Raw genomic sequence first — 22,041 nt, forward strand, 5'->3', positions numbered from 1 at the left:
AAATCTACGAATTAATACATTTTGGTGTAAAAAAAAAATAATAAGAAAAAAAACAAGGCACACAAGAACTGTAACATTCAGAAATTTGGTAAACACGTGAAACCAGGGTTGCATCAAGACAGATATCCTATTTATCATTCTGTAAGCACTCACTCACTGCACACACAGCCCTTCTGTAAATCAACCTACTGTAATTATTATAGTTTCACAAAAGAGTGGGGGATGAGACCTTCAAATATTCAACCCAACTGTTGTCTGTCTAGTTGTGGTGAGAGAATGGGCTATCAAACCCACTGTCCTGTTGACACAGCCGCAGCTCAGAAAACAGACTCTCAGTACACAATCTGTGCTGCCTGTCCCCTTCAGAGCCAGGGATGGGCCCCCTGTGCATATTCGCCTTCATACTGGGGAAGGTTAAGGCTTTAGTGTGAGACGGAGTATCCACTATCTCTTTGTAAACAGTCAGGTCAGAGTTGTCGGCCGTGAGGCTTCCGAAACCTCGCAGGTCATCTGTTGAGGGACCATCGAGGTAGAAGGGTTTGACCGCTCCCAGTTTCCTGCCAGGGTAGGAGGAGGAGGAGACTGCTGGGATTTGGCTGTCCACCTGATACAAGATACAAGATGTTTATTTGTCAATACATTTGTGAGAAATGTATCTAATTATATACATACCTACACAGGGTTCGACAGTAACGCTTGCCCGGAGCAAGTATCGGCGGGTTTGTTTGCGCGAGCTCGACGACGCTGCTAGATCCTGGATATTTTTACCTGTGTGCAGGAAGAACAACAGACGGCGCAGGCACCAGACCAGACTAGATGATCGTGGAGTGAAGATATTATCAAAGCGTTCGCGATGCGACGGGTGATCGACAGGCGCGTACACTTTGATAATCTGTCTGTTGTTCTTCCTGCACACAGGTAAAAATATCCAGGATCTAGCAGCGTCGGGCTCGCGCAAACAAACCTGGCGAATTTTTTACTTGCTCCGGGCAAGTGGGCAACCGTTACTGTCGAACCCTGCTACATAGTACATACAGACACATACCTGTGAGCCGTTGCTGACTGAACTCCAGTCACTCTGCCCTTCGTCTCTGACGGGAGGCTCCTGGATCAGGAAGGGTTTCCTCAGAGACTCTGAGGTGAAGTGGTCATCTGCTTGACCCGAGTCCACCCCCTGCAGGTACATCTCTCTACCCTGGTTCCTCAGGGTCACACGGCCTGCAGTTAAATCACGATAGTAACCGTCAACTGAGGATAGGGGATCTACCATCCTGTGTGACAGGAAATGTGCTGGAGGGACATTGGGTTGTTTTGACGCCGTGTCCTTTGAGGCTTTCTCCTTCTCACACGTTAGAGGATCCTGGTGGGGGGTTACGGGTTTACTGGTGGCCTTAACCCTGGCCCTCACTGCTCCAGTGGTTCTGTAAAGACTTCCTGTGTGTGTCTGGCTCTGGCTCCTCTCTTCCCCAGGCCTGGCCTCTGGGACAGGAGTTACAGGAAAGTGTTTTTGATTTGAGGCGGAACCTGAAGCCCCTCCTGGATGGCTGTCAGAGGCAGAGTCTGTCTTGGTTGATGGATCTGTTGATACAAGATCAATTTTAACAATTTTTTTTTAAAGTTGTGACTTAAAACATTTTTGTATGTCATAAACTAACCAGAAGGTTAACAAAGTTTGCCTGTGGATAGTTTCACCCAAAGGTTAACAAAGTTTCCCAGCTAAAAACGTACTTTAGCCTAATTAGCAACCGCTTCGACTCTGCTTTTGTAACGTTACTGCTGTGTCTAAAATAACAACTGTAAACAGTTATTCTGCAGTTCCTGACGTATGGAGTTTCACAGCGTATCCATTTGAATATAACAACATACTCTGTAAGCTGTGGCTCCTCCCTGACCTCCTCTTGGTGGGGGTCTCCAACACTCTGGCCATGGCAGCCAATCGGCTGGCTGCATTCATGATCTTCTTCTCCGCTCTGAGGGAGAGAAGGAAGGACAGGACGAACCGTTAGGCCTGGTGTAACAGACCAGAGAAGGATGAACCGAGGGAGGACTCGTTTTATTTGATTTATTTATATGCCATTTAGCTGACGGTTTTATCCAAAGCGACTTACATTGCCATGACTGCATACATTTTTAAGTATATATATGGTCCCAGCGGGAAATTAACCCCCAGCTTAAGTGTTGTTAGCGCTTTGCTCTACCAGCTGAGCCCCAGAGGCCTCTGCATACATGTTTCAGTGTACACGGTCCCAGCGGGAACCGAACCCGAAGCCTAAGCATCGTCAGCGCCTTGCTCTACCAGCTGAGCCCCAGAGGCCTCTCACCCTGTGGCCTGCCCCTCCTCCTCCTCCTGCAGACAGGTCAGGTAGTCTCACCCTGTGGCCTGCCCCTCCTCCTCCTCCAGCAGACAGGTCAGGTAGTCTCACCCTGCGGCCTGCCCCCCCTCCTCCTCCTGCAGACAGGTCAGGTAGTCTCACCCTGCGGCCTGCCCCCCCTCCTCCTCCTGCAGACAGGTCAGGTAGTCTCACCCTGAGGCCTGCCCCCCCTCCTCCTCCAGCAGACAGGTCAGGTAGTCTCACCCTGAGGCCTGCCCCCCCTCCTCCTCCTGCAGACAGGTCAGGTAGTCTCACCCTGTGGCCTGCCCCTCCTCCTCCTCCAGCAGACAGGTCAGGTAGTCTCACCCTGAGGCCTGCCCCCCCTCCTCCTGCAGACAGGTCAGGTAGTCTCACCCTGTGGCCTGCCCCCCCTCCTCCTCCAGCAGACAGGTCAGGTAGTCTCACCCTGTGGCCTGCCCCCCCTCCTCCTGCAGACAGGTCAGGTAGTCTCACCCTGTGGCCTGCCCCTCCTCCTCCTCCAGCAGACAGGTCAGGTAGTCTCACCCTGTGGCCTGCCCCTCCTCCTCCTCCTGCAGACAGGTCAGGTAGTCTCACCCTGTGGCCTGCCCCCCCTCCTCCTCCAGCAGACAGGTCAGGTAGTCTCACCCTGCGGCCTGCCCCCCCTCCTCCTCCTGCAGACAGGTCAGGTAGTCTCACCCTGTGGCCTGCCCCTCCTCCTCCTGCAGACAGGTCAGGTAGTCTCACCCTGTGGCCTGCCCCCCCTCCTCCTCCTGCAGACAGGTCAGGTAGTCTCACCCTGTGGCCTGCCCCTCCTCCTCCTCCAGCAGACAGGTCAGGTAGTCTCACCCTGTGGCCCGCCCCCCCTCCTCCAGCAGACAGGTCAGGTAGTCTCACCCTGAGGCCTGCCCCCCCTCCTCCAGCAGACAGGTCAGGTAGTCTCACCCTGTGGCCTGCCCCCCCTCCTCCAGCAGACAGGTCAGGTAGTCTCACCCTGTGGCCTGCCCCCCCTCCTCCTGCAGACAGGTCAGGTAGTCTCACCCTGTGGCCTGCCCCCCCTCCTCCTCCAGCAGACAGGTCAGGTAGTCTCACCCTGTGGCCTGCCCCCCCTCCTCCTCCAGCAGACAGGTCAGGTAGTCTCACCCTGTGGCCTGCCCCCCCTCCTCCTCCAGCAGACAGGTCAGGTAGTCTCACCCTGTGGCCTGCCCCCCCTCCTCCAGCAGACAGGTCAGGTAGTCTCACCCTGTGGCCTGCCCCTCCTCCTCCTCCAGCAGACAGGTCAGGTAGTCTCACCCTGAGGCCTGCCCCTCCTCCTCCAGCAGACAGGTCAGGTAGTCTCACCCTGTGGCCTGCCCCCCCTCCTCCTGCAGACAGGTCAGGTAGTCTCACCCCGTGGCCTGCCCCTCCTCCTCCTCCTGCAGACAGGTCAGGTAGTCTCACCCTGTGGCCTGCCCCCCCTCCTCCAGGAGCTCCTGCAGACAGGTCAGGTAGTAGCGGCGCATCTTCCTGGCGGTGTCCTGCCTCTCTCGGAGCACCTCCACGCGGATCACCTCCCCCGCCCGCTCCTTACTCTCCTGGAGGTAGCGCAGCATGTCTCCTGTCAAACGATCAGTTACTTTTACTTAACATTACATGTTTGGCATTTAGCAGACGCCTTCATCCAATGCGGCTTACTTAGACAAATGTATTCGTTGTAAATTAATAATCTAAGAAAAAGTAATCTATGCTATAACCAGCGGCCATTAGCAGTTCATTAGCAGTTACCATGCTAGAAGAAGGAAGAATTACTTTTAATTTATAGTAGAGAAACTGAACGAGGATGCGTGTGCAGCACGGTCCACATTTTAGCTAAAGCAACAGCAGGGCTTTTACAGGTGTTAGGGATCATCATAGGTGGCTATCCTGACATCCTAAAAGTTTTGTAAATAAAAATAATAATAATCCCAGATAATCTTTGTTTGTGTGTTAACTTCAGTCCCTCAGGCCTGCGTTAGGTGTACAGGTCACATGTTGTCATGGTGACTAACCTCTGATCTTTTCAACAGTGTTCATGTATTGCTCCTTCATCTCTTCAAGGCCAGCCTGATGATGAAGATGGTGCGAATCACCCGAAGCTCTGCGGTAAAGAGTTGATTCATTTGTTACAACACGGGTGTAGTCACACTTCAATAGTCATTATTAGTTTAATTCGCCTTGAAATGTTTACGTAGTGGCACGGCCAAGTTCCCAGCGTGGCGCAGTGCCACTCTCGCATTCTTTCGGGAGACCGCCGCTGATCTGTCGGGAGTCATCAGCGCCAAGTATTTCAAAAACCTTTAATCTGGATCCAAATTATGATTGTTTTTTGGCCACGGAGGATCAGGTTGAACTGGCAGCTTTCCACACTACTACTGGAAGATCAGCCAGATGATCTGATCCTGTATAGCAAAAACAAATACTTCTGAACCACATTAAAGGTTTTGAAATACCAGTCCCCCCGAGCAGAGTGAACCACGTCATAGTGGACGTCGAGTTAGCGCACCTGGATGATTCTTTGGAAGACGATCTTTTCACTTCCTCAAGTTTCAGTAGGTTGTTCTCCGTCTCCTTTCGTAAGGCCTCCTCATGCTCATCTAAAATGCCAAAGAGGGGGGCGGGGCAAGGATGCAAAAATTAATCTCACTCAAACTCTGCCGGTAGCTCCTCAGCACTGTAGCGATGCGGTCTAGCACGCGCCAAGATGTGAGACAAGGTCGGCCAGGCTACCTCTGAGCCGCTGCGTGCCGGCCGCGTTGTCTCTGACGGTGTGCTGCAGCTGGCGGCAGGCCTTCTCCAGGTGTCTCTGCAGGTCCTGGCTCCTCTTCTGCAGCTTGCCCACCGCCTCTGCACACTGCTTACCGCAGCGCGCCTCCTCTCGCCTCTGTGCAACAGAGGCTGAAACACGGGTGTGAATAACAAGAGTGTTACTCCCTATACAACAGGTTTACATTTGACATTTTTGGCATTTAGCAGACGCCTTATTCCAAAGCGACTTACGATCGATACATTTGACTAAGCGAGTGAATCGTCGATCCACCAGTCGTAGCAGGAAGAGTAATCCAGCTCAGGCCCGGGGCCATTGATAGAAGGAAAAGCCTTCTTCTATCACCTTCTTCTAAACCTAGCCTTTTTTTATTATTAAAGAAAATGATGAAATGCACTAATCATTAAATCATTTGTATTATTAATAATATGAAATGTACTTTAAACCCTGTTTTAACAATCCCCGATACATACACAAATAGAAACAGGTATAGAACAGATGATGCTTAAATGTAAGCTGACATACTGTGGATCAGGTTGATGTCTTTCTCGTGGCGTTCCTGGGTTTCTTTCAGCACACGAGCGAGCCTGTCTTCACCGGTCTGAGGGGGGAGAAGCACCTCCATAAATACAGTGTCAGATTAGGGACATTTCAGAGTGCAGATAGTGTTTATCTGAGGGAGGACTATTAATGGTGATTCAGTACAGCATACCAACACAGCGGTACAGCCTCATGTTAAGGTTCTAAAGTCTGGAACAGCTTAGAGCCAGGCCCCAATTAGGGTTAACAAACAGTGAACAACAATGAACTTCAAGTGACCCAGGCGGCCAGGGTCAGCCTCCCACCTCACCCACCTTCTTCCATTCCCTCTTGGCCTTGGCTACCGCTTTAGCCAGCATGTCTTTGCATGTTGATTGGACGACATGTCTGATGGTGCCCTCCGGGGCGGCGCTCCTCCCCTCCCCGCCGCTCTGCTGCTCCGCGGGGGCGCTCTCCCTGAGGAGCAGGGCCTGGACCTCCGCTAGTCCCGCCTGCAGCTCGGCCAGCGCCTCCTCCCTGCCCTGCTGCCTCTGGGCTCGGCCCTGGCCCTCCTGCAGGCCCCTCAGCTCCTCCTCCCTGGCCCTCAGGGCCCCCTGCAGCTCAGCCTCCTTCTGCAGGGTCAGCTCCTCCCTGTGGCGGGCCGCCTCCTCCCTGGCCTGCTGCAGCGTCTGCTCCAGCTGGCTGCGGTGTTCCTGCTGGTGGCGTGTCTGGATGGAGGAGACCTCCTGCTGCTTGTCCCTGTTCCAGCCTGCCCGGGCCACGGCCAGCTCTGCCTTCAGCAGGGCCGCCTGCTCCTCCCTCGCGCGCTGCAGCTGGCTCTGCAGAGACACCACCTCCCCCTGGAGCTCCTCTACCTTCTGGGCTCCTTCACCCTGCTCCTCCTGCTCCTGCAGCTGGGCTCTGCGGTGTCTCTCCTGCCACCGGTCCTCCGCCACCCTCAGGGCCAGGGAGAGCTGTGACACATTCAGACAAATGTTATCTTATAACAATCTGCTTTAGATTCAAGCAACGCGGGTCACTGTGGTCCTCTGTGGCTCAGTTGGTAGAGCATGACGCTAACAACACTTGGGTTATAATCTATCTATAATCTATCATCTGTAGCACTTTGAGATTTCTTTATGTAAAGTGCACTACAAATAAAATGTATTAGTATTATTATTATTATTATTTAGGTTGGGAGGGGGTTGATTCCCGCTGGGACCGTATATACTGAAAAATGTATGTACTGTATGTATGCACTCACTGCAATATTAGTCGCTTTGGATACAAGCGTCAGCTAAATGGCATATGTCACTACTTTTTATTTGAACACTGGAACGGAGTCCATCAATGAAATAATTGAGTTAAAAGTGGGAAAAAAGTGACTGTATAAGCTACCTGCTCTTCGACATGTTGGTCTTGCTGTTCCTCCCACTTCTCCTGCTCTGTTTGGAGACAGGTTTGGTACTCTGGGAGAGAGGTCATGTCCTCAAGCCAGCGGCCGTAAGCCCTGGTTACTGCACCTTCAACCTGACAGAGAGAAACAAGCACAATGAGTCCCACAGCGCCAACGACACATCCCAAAATGGACATGTGGGGACGACGGGACATCACACAGGGGACATATAAACAGGAAACAAATGCCCCCTAACCTGTTTGGCCATGTCCCCCAGGTGTTTCTCCTGAAGCTCTCTCTGCACCCGTCTGCCGGCCTCCTCCACCGCCCTGCGCTGGGCCGTGTCGGCCTCCTGCTGCAGGCAGAGTCTCTGAGCGCCCAGCCTGGCGTCCAGCTCCTCCCTGCTGACGGCCTCAGGGCCGCCGGTCTCCGCGGGGTCTGTCTGAGAGGCCTCCTCCAGGGTCTGGGTGTGGGTCCGTCTCCTGGCCTCCTCCACTGCCGCCTGCAGCCTCTGAGCCCAGGCCCGCTCCGTCTACATAGAAGGGGGGGAAAGTCGTCAGTCGTCCATAAGGGGGCAGTACTGAGCTGACGTACTCCAGACAAACAGGAGAGCAGCTGGGAGGAGGCGCACACAGACACAGACACACAGACAGAGACACACACGCACACACACACACACACACACACACACACACACACACACAGACACACCACACACCACACACTACACACACACCACACACCACACACCACACACGCCTCTCTTACCTTCTGCTGCTCTTCCTGCCATGCTGCCTGGGCCACGGCCAGCCGGGAGAGGACTTGCTGCTGGACCTCCGTCTCCGTCTCTGAGGAGCTCAGAGCTCTGAGGCTGGTCACCGCTGCCAGGTGCTGGGCCTCCAGGGCTGTCCTGAGGCTGGTCACTGCTGCCAGGTGCTGGGCCTCCAGGGCTGTCCTGAGGCTGGTCACCTCTGCCAGGTGCTGGGCCTCCAGGGCTGTCCTCAGCTGCTCCAGGGCCGTCCTGCCCTCCTCTCGTACCCTCAGCTGAGAACGACGTAACACAACCAATCACAACCCTATCCTCCAGGACTTTGGACTCCTTCAAGCCAGGAGAGCCATAGCACTATGCTGGAAGAGTATGGACGCTCCATCATTGAGAATGTGGAAGAGGGGGGCTCTTGGAGTGTATCGGTCTAGAAAGACTAACCTACATTATTAAAGGCAAGCGGAAAGACTTTGATAAGCTGTGGGAACCATAGAAGAACATGTAGGATAGAATATTTTATACAAAGTGGAGGAGGCAGTTTTGTTTTTGTTTTGTTTTTATTCAATCCAATATTGATGCAGGTTGTGTGTGTCTATGTTTGTGATCTTTGTTATTGTATGTTTCTCTTTCTTTGTTTTTTGTTGTTTTTTCTTTGGTGTTGGTATATGAAAATGATAATTAAAATATTGTGAAAAAAAAATAAAACCCTATCCTCCGACCCCGCGTCATCTCGGAGAGGTAGCACGGGCACATAAGTGGCGTAGCACACTAAGGCGCGTGCCATATCATCGCAAGATCCCCAAAAAATAAAGAAAGAGAAGAAAAAAAGATGTAGCACAACACACCTCATTCTCTGCCATCTCCGCCTCCTTCTCTGTTCTGCTCCGCAGGTGTTGGTCCAGCCTGTCCTTCTCCTTGCAGACAGAGATGTAACACTCCTGCACCGCTAGCATCTCCTCGTTCACCTCAGACAGTTTGGCCCTGCGGAGAGAACCAGGGATGTCACTCCACATAGGGGAATACGAGAGAGAGCTTCAGGATCGTTATATTTGAGATAGCCCAGCAATGTCTCCCATACATAGATGAGACTGTGGTGGGCCGCCGTAGTCCAATAAGTCCCATCATAGTCTCATAACGAACCAAAAGTATATTTTAGTGCTGTTTTATTTTTATTAAATTTTTTAAAATAAAATATGTGGTTCACCCGCCAGTCTCACAAAATCCTGTGGGAAACACTGTCCGAGTACAGGGTTCCTACAAGTTACATTTAAGACCTTTTCAAAGACAAAGACAATTCAAAGACCTCTAGAATTTAAGACCTTTTCAAAGTCAAAGACAATTCAAAGACCTCTAGAATTTAAGACCTTTTCAAAGTCAAAGACAATTCAAAGACCTCTAGAATTGTAGACCTAATCGCGCCGACTTATGGTACCTTTTTGTCATCCTCGAGGTGATGAAATTAGGGATTTCACTGCCATACAGACAAAAAAAGGAAGCGAATTGGCATTTTTTTGGTTCCAGCTTATTCATTTCCGGGTAAATAGAGGTCGGACTGATTTCCTTGCAGGATCTAATTTTTAAGACCTAATAACTGAAATTTGGGAGCTTTTTAGGCCTTATAATTAATTAAATTGGATTGCTGGATTTTAGACTTACAGCTTTTTAAGACAGCTTAAAAATTATTATTAAAACAATTATTAAGACCAGCGCGGGAACCCTGATTGTCAGAGTGTGGCTCCTTCTTACTGTAGCTGCTGGATGTGCAGCTGGTGCTCAGCGGTGAGCGTCTCTGTGAGCTCCGTGTGCTCCAGGGTCAGCTGGGCACGGACCCGGTTCACCACGTCATCCCTGAACTGCTGCTGGGTCCTCTCAGACCTGGACGACACATCAGAGACACACACTCCTCGTCAGGACACAGAGACGCCATACAACGCTGACCGACCACACACACGCACACACACACACACACACAAACACACAAACGCATCCACACAGACCTTCTACGGCTACCCACCTCTGAGCAGCCTCCTGCTTCTCCTGGTCCAGCTCCTGGATCATCTCCCTCATCTTCTTGCACAGCTCGGAGTTGGCAGACCTGACTTTCTCCTCGCCCAGTTTCAGCTCCTTGTTCCTCTCTTCTAGTGTCTGGATTGGGAACAGATGGGGGGAACAAAAAAGAAGTGCTTTTTACATAAACAACAAAGTGCTTCACAACAAGAACGATACAAAACATTCTAAACAATAAATACAATACAAACAATATTAACTAACACCGAACCAGACCCCCAGAAAGCCAGACCTGGATTGGGTAACGGGTGCTCAGTTAACAGGAAAGCAGATGAGACTATTGATCACATGATGAAGCTAACCCAGGCCAGCGACCCACCTCAACACGGTCCTGTAGACGCTGGTTGTCCTCCTGCAGCCTCAGCAGCTCTTTGTGTGAAGGTGCAGGCGTGTTGGACGTGTCCGGAAGCTTCTCCTGACTGTTCCTCCTGACCTGCAGGACGTAAAGAGAGAAGAAACACACAGGTTCAGCATGGGTAAGTGTAATAACATAGTAATTCTTCCTTCTTCTAGCATCGTGACTACCAATGGCACCTGGTATAGATTGTTTCTTATGATGACTGATGTATAGATGATTGACTTACTTTAGACAAATGGATCAGAGTGGTATTAGAAGTGGTGGTGGTGCCAATGAAGTGGTACACTTTCTATAGGTGTACATTATACACATTATACCAACAGAGCATGTTGCCAGGCAACCCCGGGGGGGGGGGGGTCTACTGTACAGGTGTGTGTTGGGCTGTACCATGTGTACTGTACAGGTGTGTGTTGGGCTGTACCATGGCGTCTCTGTCCAGCTGGGTCTGCAGCTCGTCCACGCGGCCCTGGGAGAGGCTCAGCTCCTCCTGCAGCTGGCTGATCCTCAGCCTCTTCCCCTTCAGACTGGCCAGGCAGCGCTGCAGCTCCGCCCTCAGCTCCCTCAGCACCTCCTCCTTGGGCAGCTTGGGGTCAGACAGATCCGCCAGCAGGGTGCTGCAAACCAACAAAAATGTCATATATAAAATCAGGGTTCCCACACCTTCTGAAACATCAAATTCAAGCACCTTTCAAGGACTTTCAAGACTCAATTCCCTCAAATTCAAGGACCCAACACGGCATAGTTTGAGACAGAACTAGTTGACGAGCTAAGTAAAAAAAAATTGTTTGTTTTGTTGTTTTTGAGAGAGACAGAGAGGGGAATTCAAGCACTATTTTCAAAAACTTTTAAGACCTTGATTTGTTTTTCTCAAATTCACAAACTTTCAAGGATTTCAAGGACCCGTGGAAACCCTGGGAGTACCAGACATCGAAATGCAATACAGCATCTAACCAAAAGTGCAAATAGTGATCTAAAATGTTATATAAAAAAATAAATAGATGAAAAGTACAGTAGTTAGAGGTATATACAGTTATGAGCTATGTAGGCTACTGACACTTCAAACTCATCAGTGTTATAGTAGGGGTGCAACGCTGAAAGGTGTTGGCGGCAGTGTGTGGCCGTGAGTTTGTGTGCGTGAGTGTGCATGTGTGTGTCCGTGTGTCTGTATGTATGCGTGTGTGTGTGTGTGTGTGTGTCTGTATGTGTGTGTGTGTGTGTGTCTGTGTATGTGTCTGTATGTGTGTCCGTGTGTGTGTCTGTGTCTGTATGTGTCCGTGTGTGTGTGTCTGTGTCTGTGTGTTCCCCGTGTCTGTATGTGTGTGTGTGTGTATGTGTGTGTGTGTGTGTCTGTGTGTGTGTCCATGTCTGTATGTGTGTGTGTGTGTGTGTCTGTGTGTGTGTGTGTGTGTCCATGTCTGTGTGTGCGTGAGTGTGCATGTGTGTGTCCGTGTCTGTATGTGTGTGTGTGTGTGTGTGTGTCCGTGTGTCCGTCAGTGTGTGTGTCCGTGTGTCTGTGTCTGTGTGTTCCCCGTGTCTGTATGTGTGTGTGTGTGTCTGTATGTGTCCGTGTCTGTCTGTGTGTGTCCGTGTGTGTGTCTGTGTCTGTATGTGTCCGTGTCTGTCCGTGTGTGTCCGTGTGTGTGTCTGTATGTGTGTGTCACTGCGTACCCGTGGAGCCGTCCCTTCTTCCAGTTGACCTTCTTGATGCCCAGGTCCATGTAGGAGTCAGACAGCTGGTTCTCCCAGTCCCCGTTCACGTCTGGCGTGATGACGCCATGCTTCACTGCTGACTCATACAGGGTGATCTGCTCCTTCAGGTCCTTCACGTCCTCCTGCACACATCAGGAGGGAGGGAGGGGTTATGGTGCTGCTGCAATGTCGCCGCACCAAAGCCCACGAATTCTACTCTCTTATACTTGTATAATGGGATATAACAATAAACGTTATTCTGATTAGCATCACACCTTGTTAAAATCCTCTCCTAACAACTCCTCTGTGGCTCAGTTGGTAGAGCATGGAGCTAACAACTCTTAGGTTGTGGGTTTGATTCCCACTGGGACCATAACAAAAACACGTATGCACTCACTGCAGTGTCAAATGTCAGCTAAACGGCATATCAGGACTCTGCATGGAAACATATTATTAAATGGCAATTTCAAAACGGCATAAAAAATGTCCCTAACCTGCAAGGCTTTGTTCATGTTCTCGTTCATGGTCCTGGCAGATTGGACTTGCTGCAGCTTGACCTGCATCTGGTTCATCTCCTGGACTGACCCTGGGAAACACAACAGGAGAAAACAGAGCCTCAGCATGGGTCAGAGTGGTGTATTACTGGTGGTGGTGGTGGTGCCAATGAAGGGGGACATTTCCTATAGGCCAACGCCAACATTTTGTTTACAGTATAATATTGGAGCTTGTAATGGAGCATGTTGCTAGGCAACCTATTGTTAGCCCAATGAAAATCAGGACGTTGAACCAGGAAGCTCTACGGAACTATTTGAAGCCACTCATCTAATATACCACTCTGAGCATGAGCAAGACTGGACTACACTGTAAGACTGTAAGACTGACTACACTGTAAGACTGTAAGACTGTAAGACTGACTACACTGTAAGACTGTAAGATGACTACACTGTAAGACTGACTACACTGTAAGACTGTAAGATGACTACACTGTAAGACTGACTACACTGTAAGACGGTAAGACTGGACTACACTGTAAGACTAAGACTGGACTACTGTACACTGTAAGACTGACTACACTGTAAGACTGGACTACACTGTAAGACTGTAAGACTGACTACACTGTAAGCATTTGTATTCAACCAGTCTCACCACTCAATCACGTTCTCATTTCACCAGCTTTTCATTTGCACCGTTGCCAAGGCAGCAGCAGGTTAAAACGACATCAATAGGACATAAACAAGCAAATCCCCAAGGTGGCGACACAGTCCACGAGCACAAACGCGCGGCCCACCTGTCTGGAGCAGTTTGGCACACTGCTGCTGGCTCTCGTCCAGGCGCTGGGTGAGGGCGTTGATGACGCCGGCCCGCTCCACCTGCTCCTCCTCCCTCTGACGCTCCAGACGCTTCACCTGCTCCCGCAGCCTCTGGCCATCCTCCCCCTGCCGGACAACAAGTCTAATTTAAGACCTTTTAAGACCTTTTTTTAGACCTCTTTGGATAGAGTTTTAGACCTGTTCGCGACACCATGTGATAGCTTTTTGTCATCCTCGAGGTGATGGAATTAGGGATTTCACTGCCATACAGACAAAAAAGGAAGCGGATTGGCATTTTCTTTGGTTCTAGCTTGATTCATTTCCGCGTAAATAGATGTGGTCGGATTGATTTCCTTGCAGGATCACCTCGTTTTTAGACCGAATAACTGAAATGTGGGACCTTTTTAGGCCTTATAAATCGGCTTTACAGCTTTTTAAGACCAGCGCGGGAACCCTGAAGATAGTAACTTGCTTTAAATCTAGGTATAATATTTAATAAAGAGAATGGTCTTTCATAACTCGAGATGGACCCAGCCCACTGAAGGTAGACCGAAGGCACCACTCACACAAAACACATCTCTCATAGAATAAAACACTGATTGGAGTCCATAATGCATTCCATAAATGTTGGAACAAGGTCTTCATTTCACACTGTACACTGGGTCAACATAGTCACAGCATTGATAACCAGTCTGCATTCCATCACTGTCCATGAACATAAGGCCCTGGAGCAGGACCCTGCGCTCATGGACAGGTCCGGACCAGACTCCCAACAATGCCATACATGTGAAACATCCATTAGAGCCGCACAGCCACGGTCACAACACTCACACCCTCAACTCCAGCACGTTTTTAGCAAGACGCAAGTGAAAATGTTACTTATAGGTTCTTCCCTGGCATTTAATAAGGATAGTGATTCCGGTATTGGACGGTATTGGAAAGTTAACCCAGCTAACGTGATGACTAGGGAAGGCAGAAATCGCAGGAATTTGTCATTGGATTGTATTGGAACAGAACACACACATGTTTGTTAACCCTCTCCCCCTCCCTTTCCCATGTGTCCCCAGCACTACCTTAATTAGGCCCCTATACTGTCTTTTATTTATTTGTTATCTTTTTATTATTACTATTCGATCTTTTCAGTTTGTAAAGGGTCTTTGAGTGTCTACAAAAGCACTATATAAGTCTAATGTATTATTATCATTATTATTATTATTATTATTATTTGATACCGTTCCTCATTCCGTTAATTGTGTAACAATGAGCCCGTCCTCCGATTTCGACTCCTTTCGAGCCTCTCCACTAATCCCATTGGTTATAATCTCATTCTAGATGCACTAGAGTGAGTGTTTAGCAGACTGACCTGCTCCTCCAGGGCCTGGGTGCAGGCGTCCATCTCCTGCTGCAGGGTGAGGACCTTGGCCTCGTGCTTCTCCCTCATGGCGGTCAGGTCTCTGTCGTGCTTCTCTCGTGACCTGGACAGGGTCTCGGAGCGGCAGAGCTCCACCATCTGCTGCTTGATGCAGTCCACCTCTGCATCCGACACCTTCTGTTGCTTCAAGTGCTACACACACAGACAGACACAGACAGACACAGACACACAGACACAGACACAGACAGACACACAGACACAGACAGAGACACAGAGACACAGACACAGAGACACAGACACACAGACACAGACACAGACACAGACACACAGACACAGACACAGACAGACACACAGACACACACACAGACACAGAGACACAGACACAGACACAGAGACACAGAGACACAGAGACACACAGACACAGACACAGACACAGACACACTTTACCATTGACTCTTGTAGCTAAACAGCCTGTTACAGTCAGTGTAGCCAGTCTAGACAGTTGATGCTGCCAGTCTTGAGTCTGATGGACATGGCTGTCTAATCTAAACGACCAGACCACTCACTTCATGGTCTCTTTCAGTCAGTGCCTGAACCTGCAGCTCCAGGGACTTCATGTTGCTTAGCAGTTGAACCTCTCTCCCCTTGGCCTCCTCAAGCACTCGACTGGACTCCTTCAGTGTCACCGCCAGACCCTCCTTCTCATCTGACAATGAAATAAAACAGATGAGGATATACTCGTGAGGGGGTCAATGGAACGGGTGTGTATCCTATGAGCATTGGAATACGGTTTTGAGCAACGTACCTTTGACGATTGCAAACTGATGCTCAAGGTATCTCATATTGCGCCTCGAGTCCTCAAGCTTGCACTCCAAGTCTTCAATTTGTCTCAGCTGGGCCTTGTTCAAAATCTGCTGCTGGGCAAGCTGCTGGCTGTCTTTGGAATCTGAAACATGAATTCGTGAATATTTAAATGTGTCTGAATCTAAAATGTAATACAAAAGTAAGCCCTGTTCAGAACTGTCAATCAATCTACTTGAACATCAAGTCAATCTACTCCAACCTCACCAAAGACAACATGAGAAGACTCACTTTGCGCTGAGTCCAGGAAGTCTCTCTGCAACTGATCAAATTGGCCGTTCTGGTGGACGGCCTCCGGGTTGAACATCACCGGCTGCGTGGCAGGTTGGTATGGGCTGCAGTTGGTCTTGTAATGATCCACCTGTCTGTCCCCTGAACCCCCACTGTCAAATTTCTACAGGAGGAAAATGACAATGAGATCCTATATGGAATCAATACACAATGAAAGTCACAAACTGCTAAATTTTAACAAAACTGGTATCATTCGTCATCATATTTGGAAACGGGTGTCACCAGACCATAACGTCATCGTTATAACATACCATAACGTCATTGTTATGATTGCTGGCAAAAAAGAGTCAGCAGATAATTAAGTTACTTCCAGTAAATGGTTAAATTGACCTCACCTCCAGGCTTAAACCATGGCCCAAAATTACGAGTGTCTCCGGTTATGTTAACATTCTGCAGTTTGTGATGTACAGCCTTTCATAGCGTAGAGAGTAAATTTACCGTATTGTTGTGATAATTCAGCTGGCGGTGGCCGAATTTCAATTCAACATTACTGACAAAAGTCACATTAGGTTACTTAAGCATAACATAACCATAAAAAAACAAACATGTCATGGTGATGGTGATGTTTAATCTAAAACACAAAGATAAACCTCACTCACTTGAAATGGTTTTCTGGTGTTGTTTTGATCACCGTAGTTGTCCTCGTTCCTGTGTCCCCCCCCTCCTTGGTGGTACTCCCCCCCGGGGTTGATGTCTCCGTGTGGGTATGGTTCATGCTCATAGCCCTGTTCAGTGGAGAAATCATTGCTGGCCGCAGACATATCCGTACCCACGGTGGTGTACGCGTAGCCCCCTTGGTTGTACTGGTACTCCTGGCCTGGCTGGTTCCAGGTGTGGGGGAGAGGCTGCCCCTGCTGAGGGTGACTGGCGTGACCACTGACCTGCTCAGCCCCGTCCTCATAGGGGTAGTCACCATGGTAGGAGCCTTGGTCATAATTATCTTCATAGTTCTACAAAGATATAAAAAAAGATTCAATTAATTCCTTTCATCCATTGATTGGCACTCTTAATGTGAGACCTAGACGTGCAGACATAACATCAAACATTATATCTCGGGGGCGCATAGGTGGCGTAGTGGATTAAGCGTTGACCATGTACCGCAGGGCTCCCGGTTCGATTCCAGCCGCGGACATATCCTGCATGTCATCCCTTCTCTCTCTCTCACCCATCCTTCCTGTCATAATCTCTACTATATCTGTCATTAAAAATAGACTGCCCCACTCAGAAAAAATAATAATATATATATATATATATATATATATATATATATATATATCTCAAACGCACTACAAATAGAGCAAATAAAATGATCTCTGACCCCTCCCACCCTGCTCACCACCTGTTTCAACTGTTGCCCTCTGGACGGCACTACAGATCCCTGTCCACCAAAACATCCCCTTTCAAAAACAGTTTTTTCCCCTCTGCTATAAGGACTCTCAACACCTGACTCACTGCACTAACCCTGCCAGATGTACTGCACTTTATAAGTTGTAAATATTGACTATGTTCTTGTCTTGTGGTTATGTGTGTACATGCCCATTGTGATAGTCATGTGTAATGTGTGTATGTTCGATGTAACTGACACTGCTGTAATGAGCTTTTTCACCTGTACCGAAAACAAATTCCACCGACCTAGGTCGTGTGGTCATTAAACGATTCATTCATTAAACGATTCATTCATTCAAACATTAGACACTGACACCTTACCTCTTCATGGGAGACAGGTCTTTGTTGATCTGGCCATTCTGTGTTTTGATTCCATGTGGGCTGTTGTCTGACAGATCAATACAAAAAAAACAAGTATTCTGTCACTACCACTTCAGTGTGTGAGATCAAGATATTACCATAGAAACAATGGAGTAAAACAGGCTTATATTTTGGGCATTCCAAGTTGCCCCTTTAACCAGGAAAGCGTGTTAACGCCCAACAGACCCAACTCTTTTGTTGTTAGCACTGATCTACCAAGATGTGGCAACATCTAAATGTGTCATACCTGTGGCGGTCCAGTGGTCTAGCACCGCAGTCTACAGTGCACACATGTGTCCATGTCCATGAGTTCAAATCCAGCCCATGCCCTGCTGACATGCCCTCTTCTCCATAATTCCCTGTCTATCTTGACTAACTCTATCCAATAAAATGACAAATATGAGTGGGACTGCCCCCAATCAGAAAACAAACAACCTTTAAAAAAATGGTCCTACCTGTTCTTGGTTTCTTGGTTGCTGCAGGCAGAGTGGTTCAGTTCCTGAGAGTCGTCGTCCCGGCTGTCCTCCAGCATGTCATCCGGAAGATCCGTCAGCAGCTTGTGCAACTGCAGAACAAACCACGTGGGGATGACTCACACAGGTTGCTCGGCAACTGGTTATACAGTGTACACAAAAACAGCGACGGCCAGCCGCTCCATCGCAGCCACAGTAGCGAAACATTGTAGGAGTTTTTCCCAAAAAAAAAAAACACTGAAAAGCTTGGTTACTCCTGACCTATTAACAGCAAAGCACCAACTGCCCTCAATGTCAGCAGCAGACTGAATACATCACTGTCAATCAATACCTCCACAACAGGTTTCCCTGACAGCTATTGATATGCACTGACACGACAGAGAGCCCTGGACGACAGAACAGGCAGAGCCAGCTGGACTTACTTCCCACAAGGACTGTTGAATGCGTCCCAGAGTCTCCACTGTGTCCTCAACCACGGGACCCATGTCCCGCTCAAGCATTTACCAACCGAGAAGGCACAGCAACTTCAGCTACTGAGCCAGCCACAAGTCTGTCAGTCTTTTGCACAGAGGCTAGTCTGTGTGAAACATCCGAAATGTGCATGGCATGTTCTGGCCACCATTAGCATTTTTGTTATTTTAGTCCCAGAGGACCCTATTGTGTGGATGACGGGCCATATATCCTGGTTAACTGGAGCAGAAACATTTCTGATTACCAGTGACAAACATTTTCCACTTGACCGACTAGCTGAGCCCATGTATGCAGCACATGTACACAACAAACACGAATGTAATTAAAAAAGAAGAAAATAAATCCAGTTGATTTTCTAAAGGTAATCTTGTCCACTGATAATCCATTCAAGGCCTCAACATCCACACGGTCCAGACATGCTTCTTGCTCTAGTTGAACGCAACTCCGCTCTGAACTGAGGAAAACACGGGGCAGAACGAGTTTCTGTGAGACACACCTGAGTCTTTCCCCTGGACCTATTAGAGCACAGGGTTCAGGGTACAACACATAGATAAGAGGTGAGTAACAGCATACCAACATCTGGTTGGAGCAGGCCATGCAGAGTACTTGACATGTGAACGCCTCTGTCACACCCCATGGGCTTCCCCGCCCCCCCCCCCCCCCTACACACACACACTGTTAGTATAAACAAATGCAGTACCAAAAGAGGAGAGTTTGAGCATTAAGAAAGAAAGAAATAGCCTATCACAGTGCTAGAACGAATCTGGTCCTGGTAGATTTACGAGGCGTAAAGAAGGACCCTTCACAGGAAAACTCTACCAAGCTAGAGGGACATAAGGTAAAACATTGACATTTACATCCCATTTTTGGCATTTATCAGACATGACTTAAAACAAAACACTATCTGTCAGTAATGTCACTGTCTAAGTAAATTATGTTCAACAGCAATGATGAATTTTAATGATAAATATAACCGCAAGCGGCAATGGGGCGTGTTCCTACAGATATGCCCCCATAACCATAAATGGGGTGAGATTGACAGACACGGGGTAGACCTATAGACAGGTTATAGATTGTTACTGCCATGCCATATGGCAACTATGCCATAGTTACTGATGCTCTCTAGTTGTGGCATGCAAATTCGTAGCATTTTTGGTCAGGGACTTTTTGAGCTATTTGACCAAAGCGAGGAAAATAATAATAATAAGTAAATCACCAATAACTGGTGTACTGCTGTTCCTACTACTACTACTACTACTACTACTACTACTACTACTACACAGTAGTAGTAGTAGTAGTAGTAGTAGTAGTAGTAGTAGTAGTAGTAGTAGTAGTAGTAGTAGTAGTAGTAGTAGTAGTAGTAGTAGTAGTAGTAGTAGTAGTAGTAGTAGTAGTAGTAGTAGTAGTAGTAGTAGTAGTAGTAGTAGTAGTAGTAGTAGTAGTAGTAGTAGTAGTAGTAGTAGTAGTAGTAGTAGTAGTAGTAGTAGTAGTAGTAGTAGTAGTAGTAGTAGTAGTAGTAGTAGTAGTAGTAGTAGTAGTAGTAGTAGTAGTAGTAGTAGTAGTAGTAGTAGTAGTAGTAGTAGTAGTAGTAGTAGTAGTAGTAGTAGTAGTAGTAGTAGTAGTAGTAGTAGTAGTAGTAGTAGTAGTAGTAGTAGTAGTAGTAGTAGTAGTAGTAGTAGTAGTAGTAGTAGTAGTAGTAGTAGTAGTAGTAGTAGTAGTAGTAGTAGTAGTAGTAGTAGTAGTAGTAGTAGTAGTAGTAGTAGTAGTAGTAGTAGTAGTAGTAGTAGTAGTAGTAGTAGTAGTAGTAGTAGTAGTAGTAGTAGTAGTAGTAGTAGTAGTAGTAGTAGTAGTAGTAGTAGTAGTAGTAGTAGTAGTAGTAGTAGTAGTAGTAGTAGTAGTAGTAGTAGTAGTAGTAGTAGTAGTAGTAGTAGTAGTAGTAGTAGTAGTAGTAGTAGTAGTAGTAGTAGTAGTAGTAGTAGTAGTAGTAGTAGTAGTAGTAGTAGTAGTAGTAGTAGTAGTAGTAGTAGTAGTAGTAGTAGTAGTAGTAGTAGTAGTAGTAGTAGTAGTAGTAGTAGTAGTAGTAGTAGTAGTAGTAGTAGTAGTAGTAGTAGTAGTAGTAGTAGTAGTAGTAGTAGTAGTAGTAGTAGTAGTAGTAGTAGTAGTAGTAGTAGTAGTAGTAGTAGTAGTAGTAGTAGTAGTAGTAGTAGTAGTAGTAGTAGTAGTAGTAGTAGTAGTAGTAGTAGTAGTAGTAGTAGTAGTAGTAGTAGTAGTAGTAGTAGTAACACTAAATACACATATCCAGTAGCCTATGAAGTGGATAAACAGAACACGCTATCTTATTTTCCACATCATTGTAATATAATTAGCTTTAGGCCAACTGAACATCAAAGAGCAGTTTAATACTATGTACACGACATGGGTAAGCTACAAATGCTGCACAAAACAAAAGGTCTGGAAGGAAGCTCTGCATTTGATCTAACGTATTTGAATGCTTGGTCGCAATGTAACACTCATAGTTGGGGTCAACATCCATCAGCCTGGGTCAGATGTACCCACCTCTTGTTCTCTGGCGTAGTCCTCGGGGTCGTCCTCCTCCTCCTCATGTTGGGTTTGCAGGGCGGCGCTATCGAAGTCGATGGACATGATGAGATCGGAGTGTGCAGATTGTGAGACCGGACCTAAACCCGAAAGACATCCAGGATTTGTGTTAGCATCATAACAACTGAGATGATCTGCATTTAAATCACAGCACTAAGTTAGATCTTTACCTTTTCTTTTTACTGTTTCCCCCTGCTGTTATATTCATTCTATGCATGTATATGTTTTTATATTCACTTTATGTTCTTATTCCTGTTGTAAAGCACTTTGAGCTGCATTTCTTGTATGAAATAAATACATATAAATAAAGCTTTACTTACTTACTTACTCACTAAGACAGAGCAGCATGTGTGCTTGATCAAATCCAGAACACCAAGTCAGAAATCTGCTGATTTTATAGTATATGAATGATGATGTTGTTCATGTTAAAAGTTGATGTGGTTACTGGTCTTACTTACCGTCTTACTTTTGCTACAGTATGTAAGACAATAACTAGTCAGAGGTCATGGATCGAGTATGTTAATGTTTTAGCTACATCAGAGTTAACTGTAAAGGCCAAACAGCTCTATTGTAAGTTCTCCCTACAAAACTGTCTGGGTGGCAGAAAGGTAAACACACCCTGGCCAGATAACGTTTCCTATGAGACAAACCGCTCACCGGCCAGAGCTGTGGGCTGTGATTCAACTTCAGATACATAAGGTTCAGAGATAGGAAATGTGAGGATATTTATGGCATAGCATAGAGTACAGCACAGTGTTTTATTTGTACAGTATAGTATAGTGGATAGTGTACATAGCCTTTATTTATGTAAACCAGCTCTTTTCCCTTCTTGTTTTTAGTATTTTTTTCCTAGCACCAGGGGAGCCCCCCCTCCTAAATGTCGTTGTATGGTACCTGTACTGTATCAATGACAATAAAGACCATTCATTCATCCATCCATTCATTCATTCATTCAACGTACCTTTTCGCAGCTAGCAGCAGCTAGGTTAGCTGTTGTTGTTGTTGTGCTGCA

General features: G+C 47.6%; 1 protein-coding gene across 1 annotated transcript; it reads right to left on the minus strand.

The window, feature by feature from the left end:
- Positions 1-259: 259 nt before the first annotated feature.
- On the minus strand, positions 260-21,074 carry cep152 (centrosomal protein 152; the record flags this gene model as incomplete). Its single annotated transcript, XM_080545250.1, has 28 exons — positions 260-604; positions 1,046-1,218; positions 1,867-1,970; positions 3,771-3,927; positions 4,358-4,446; positions 4,852-4,942; positions 5,076-5,243; positions 5,638-5,713; positions 5,967-6,605; positions 7,030-7,161; positions 7,284-7,559; positions 7,796-8,071; positions 8,639-8,774; positions 9,540-9,668; positions 9,808-9,938; positions 10,180-10,293; positions 10,640-10,832; positions 11,887-12,050; positions 12,402-12,493; positions 13,196-13,343; positions 14,581-14,781; positions 15,156-15,295; positions 15,395-15,535; positions 15,682-15,844; positions 16,341-16,691; positions 17,449-17,515; positions 17,943-18,052; positions 20,988-21,074. The coding sequence occupies 28 exons, from the start codon at positions 21,072-21,074 to the stop codon at positions 260-262; spliced, it is 4,893 nt and encodes a 1,630-aa protein (XP_080401376.1).
- Between the last annotated feature and the right edge of the window lie 967 nt (positions 21,075-22,041).

The sequence above is a fragment of the Nansenia antarctica genome (genome assembly GCF_963989245.1).
Source record: "Nansenia antarctica genome assembly, chromosome: 14".
In the NCBI taxonomy this organism is placed as follows: Eukaryota; Metazoa; Chordata; class Actinopteri; order Argentiniformes; family Microstomatidae; genus Nansenia; species Nansenia antarctica.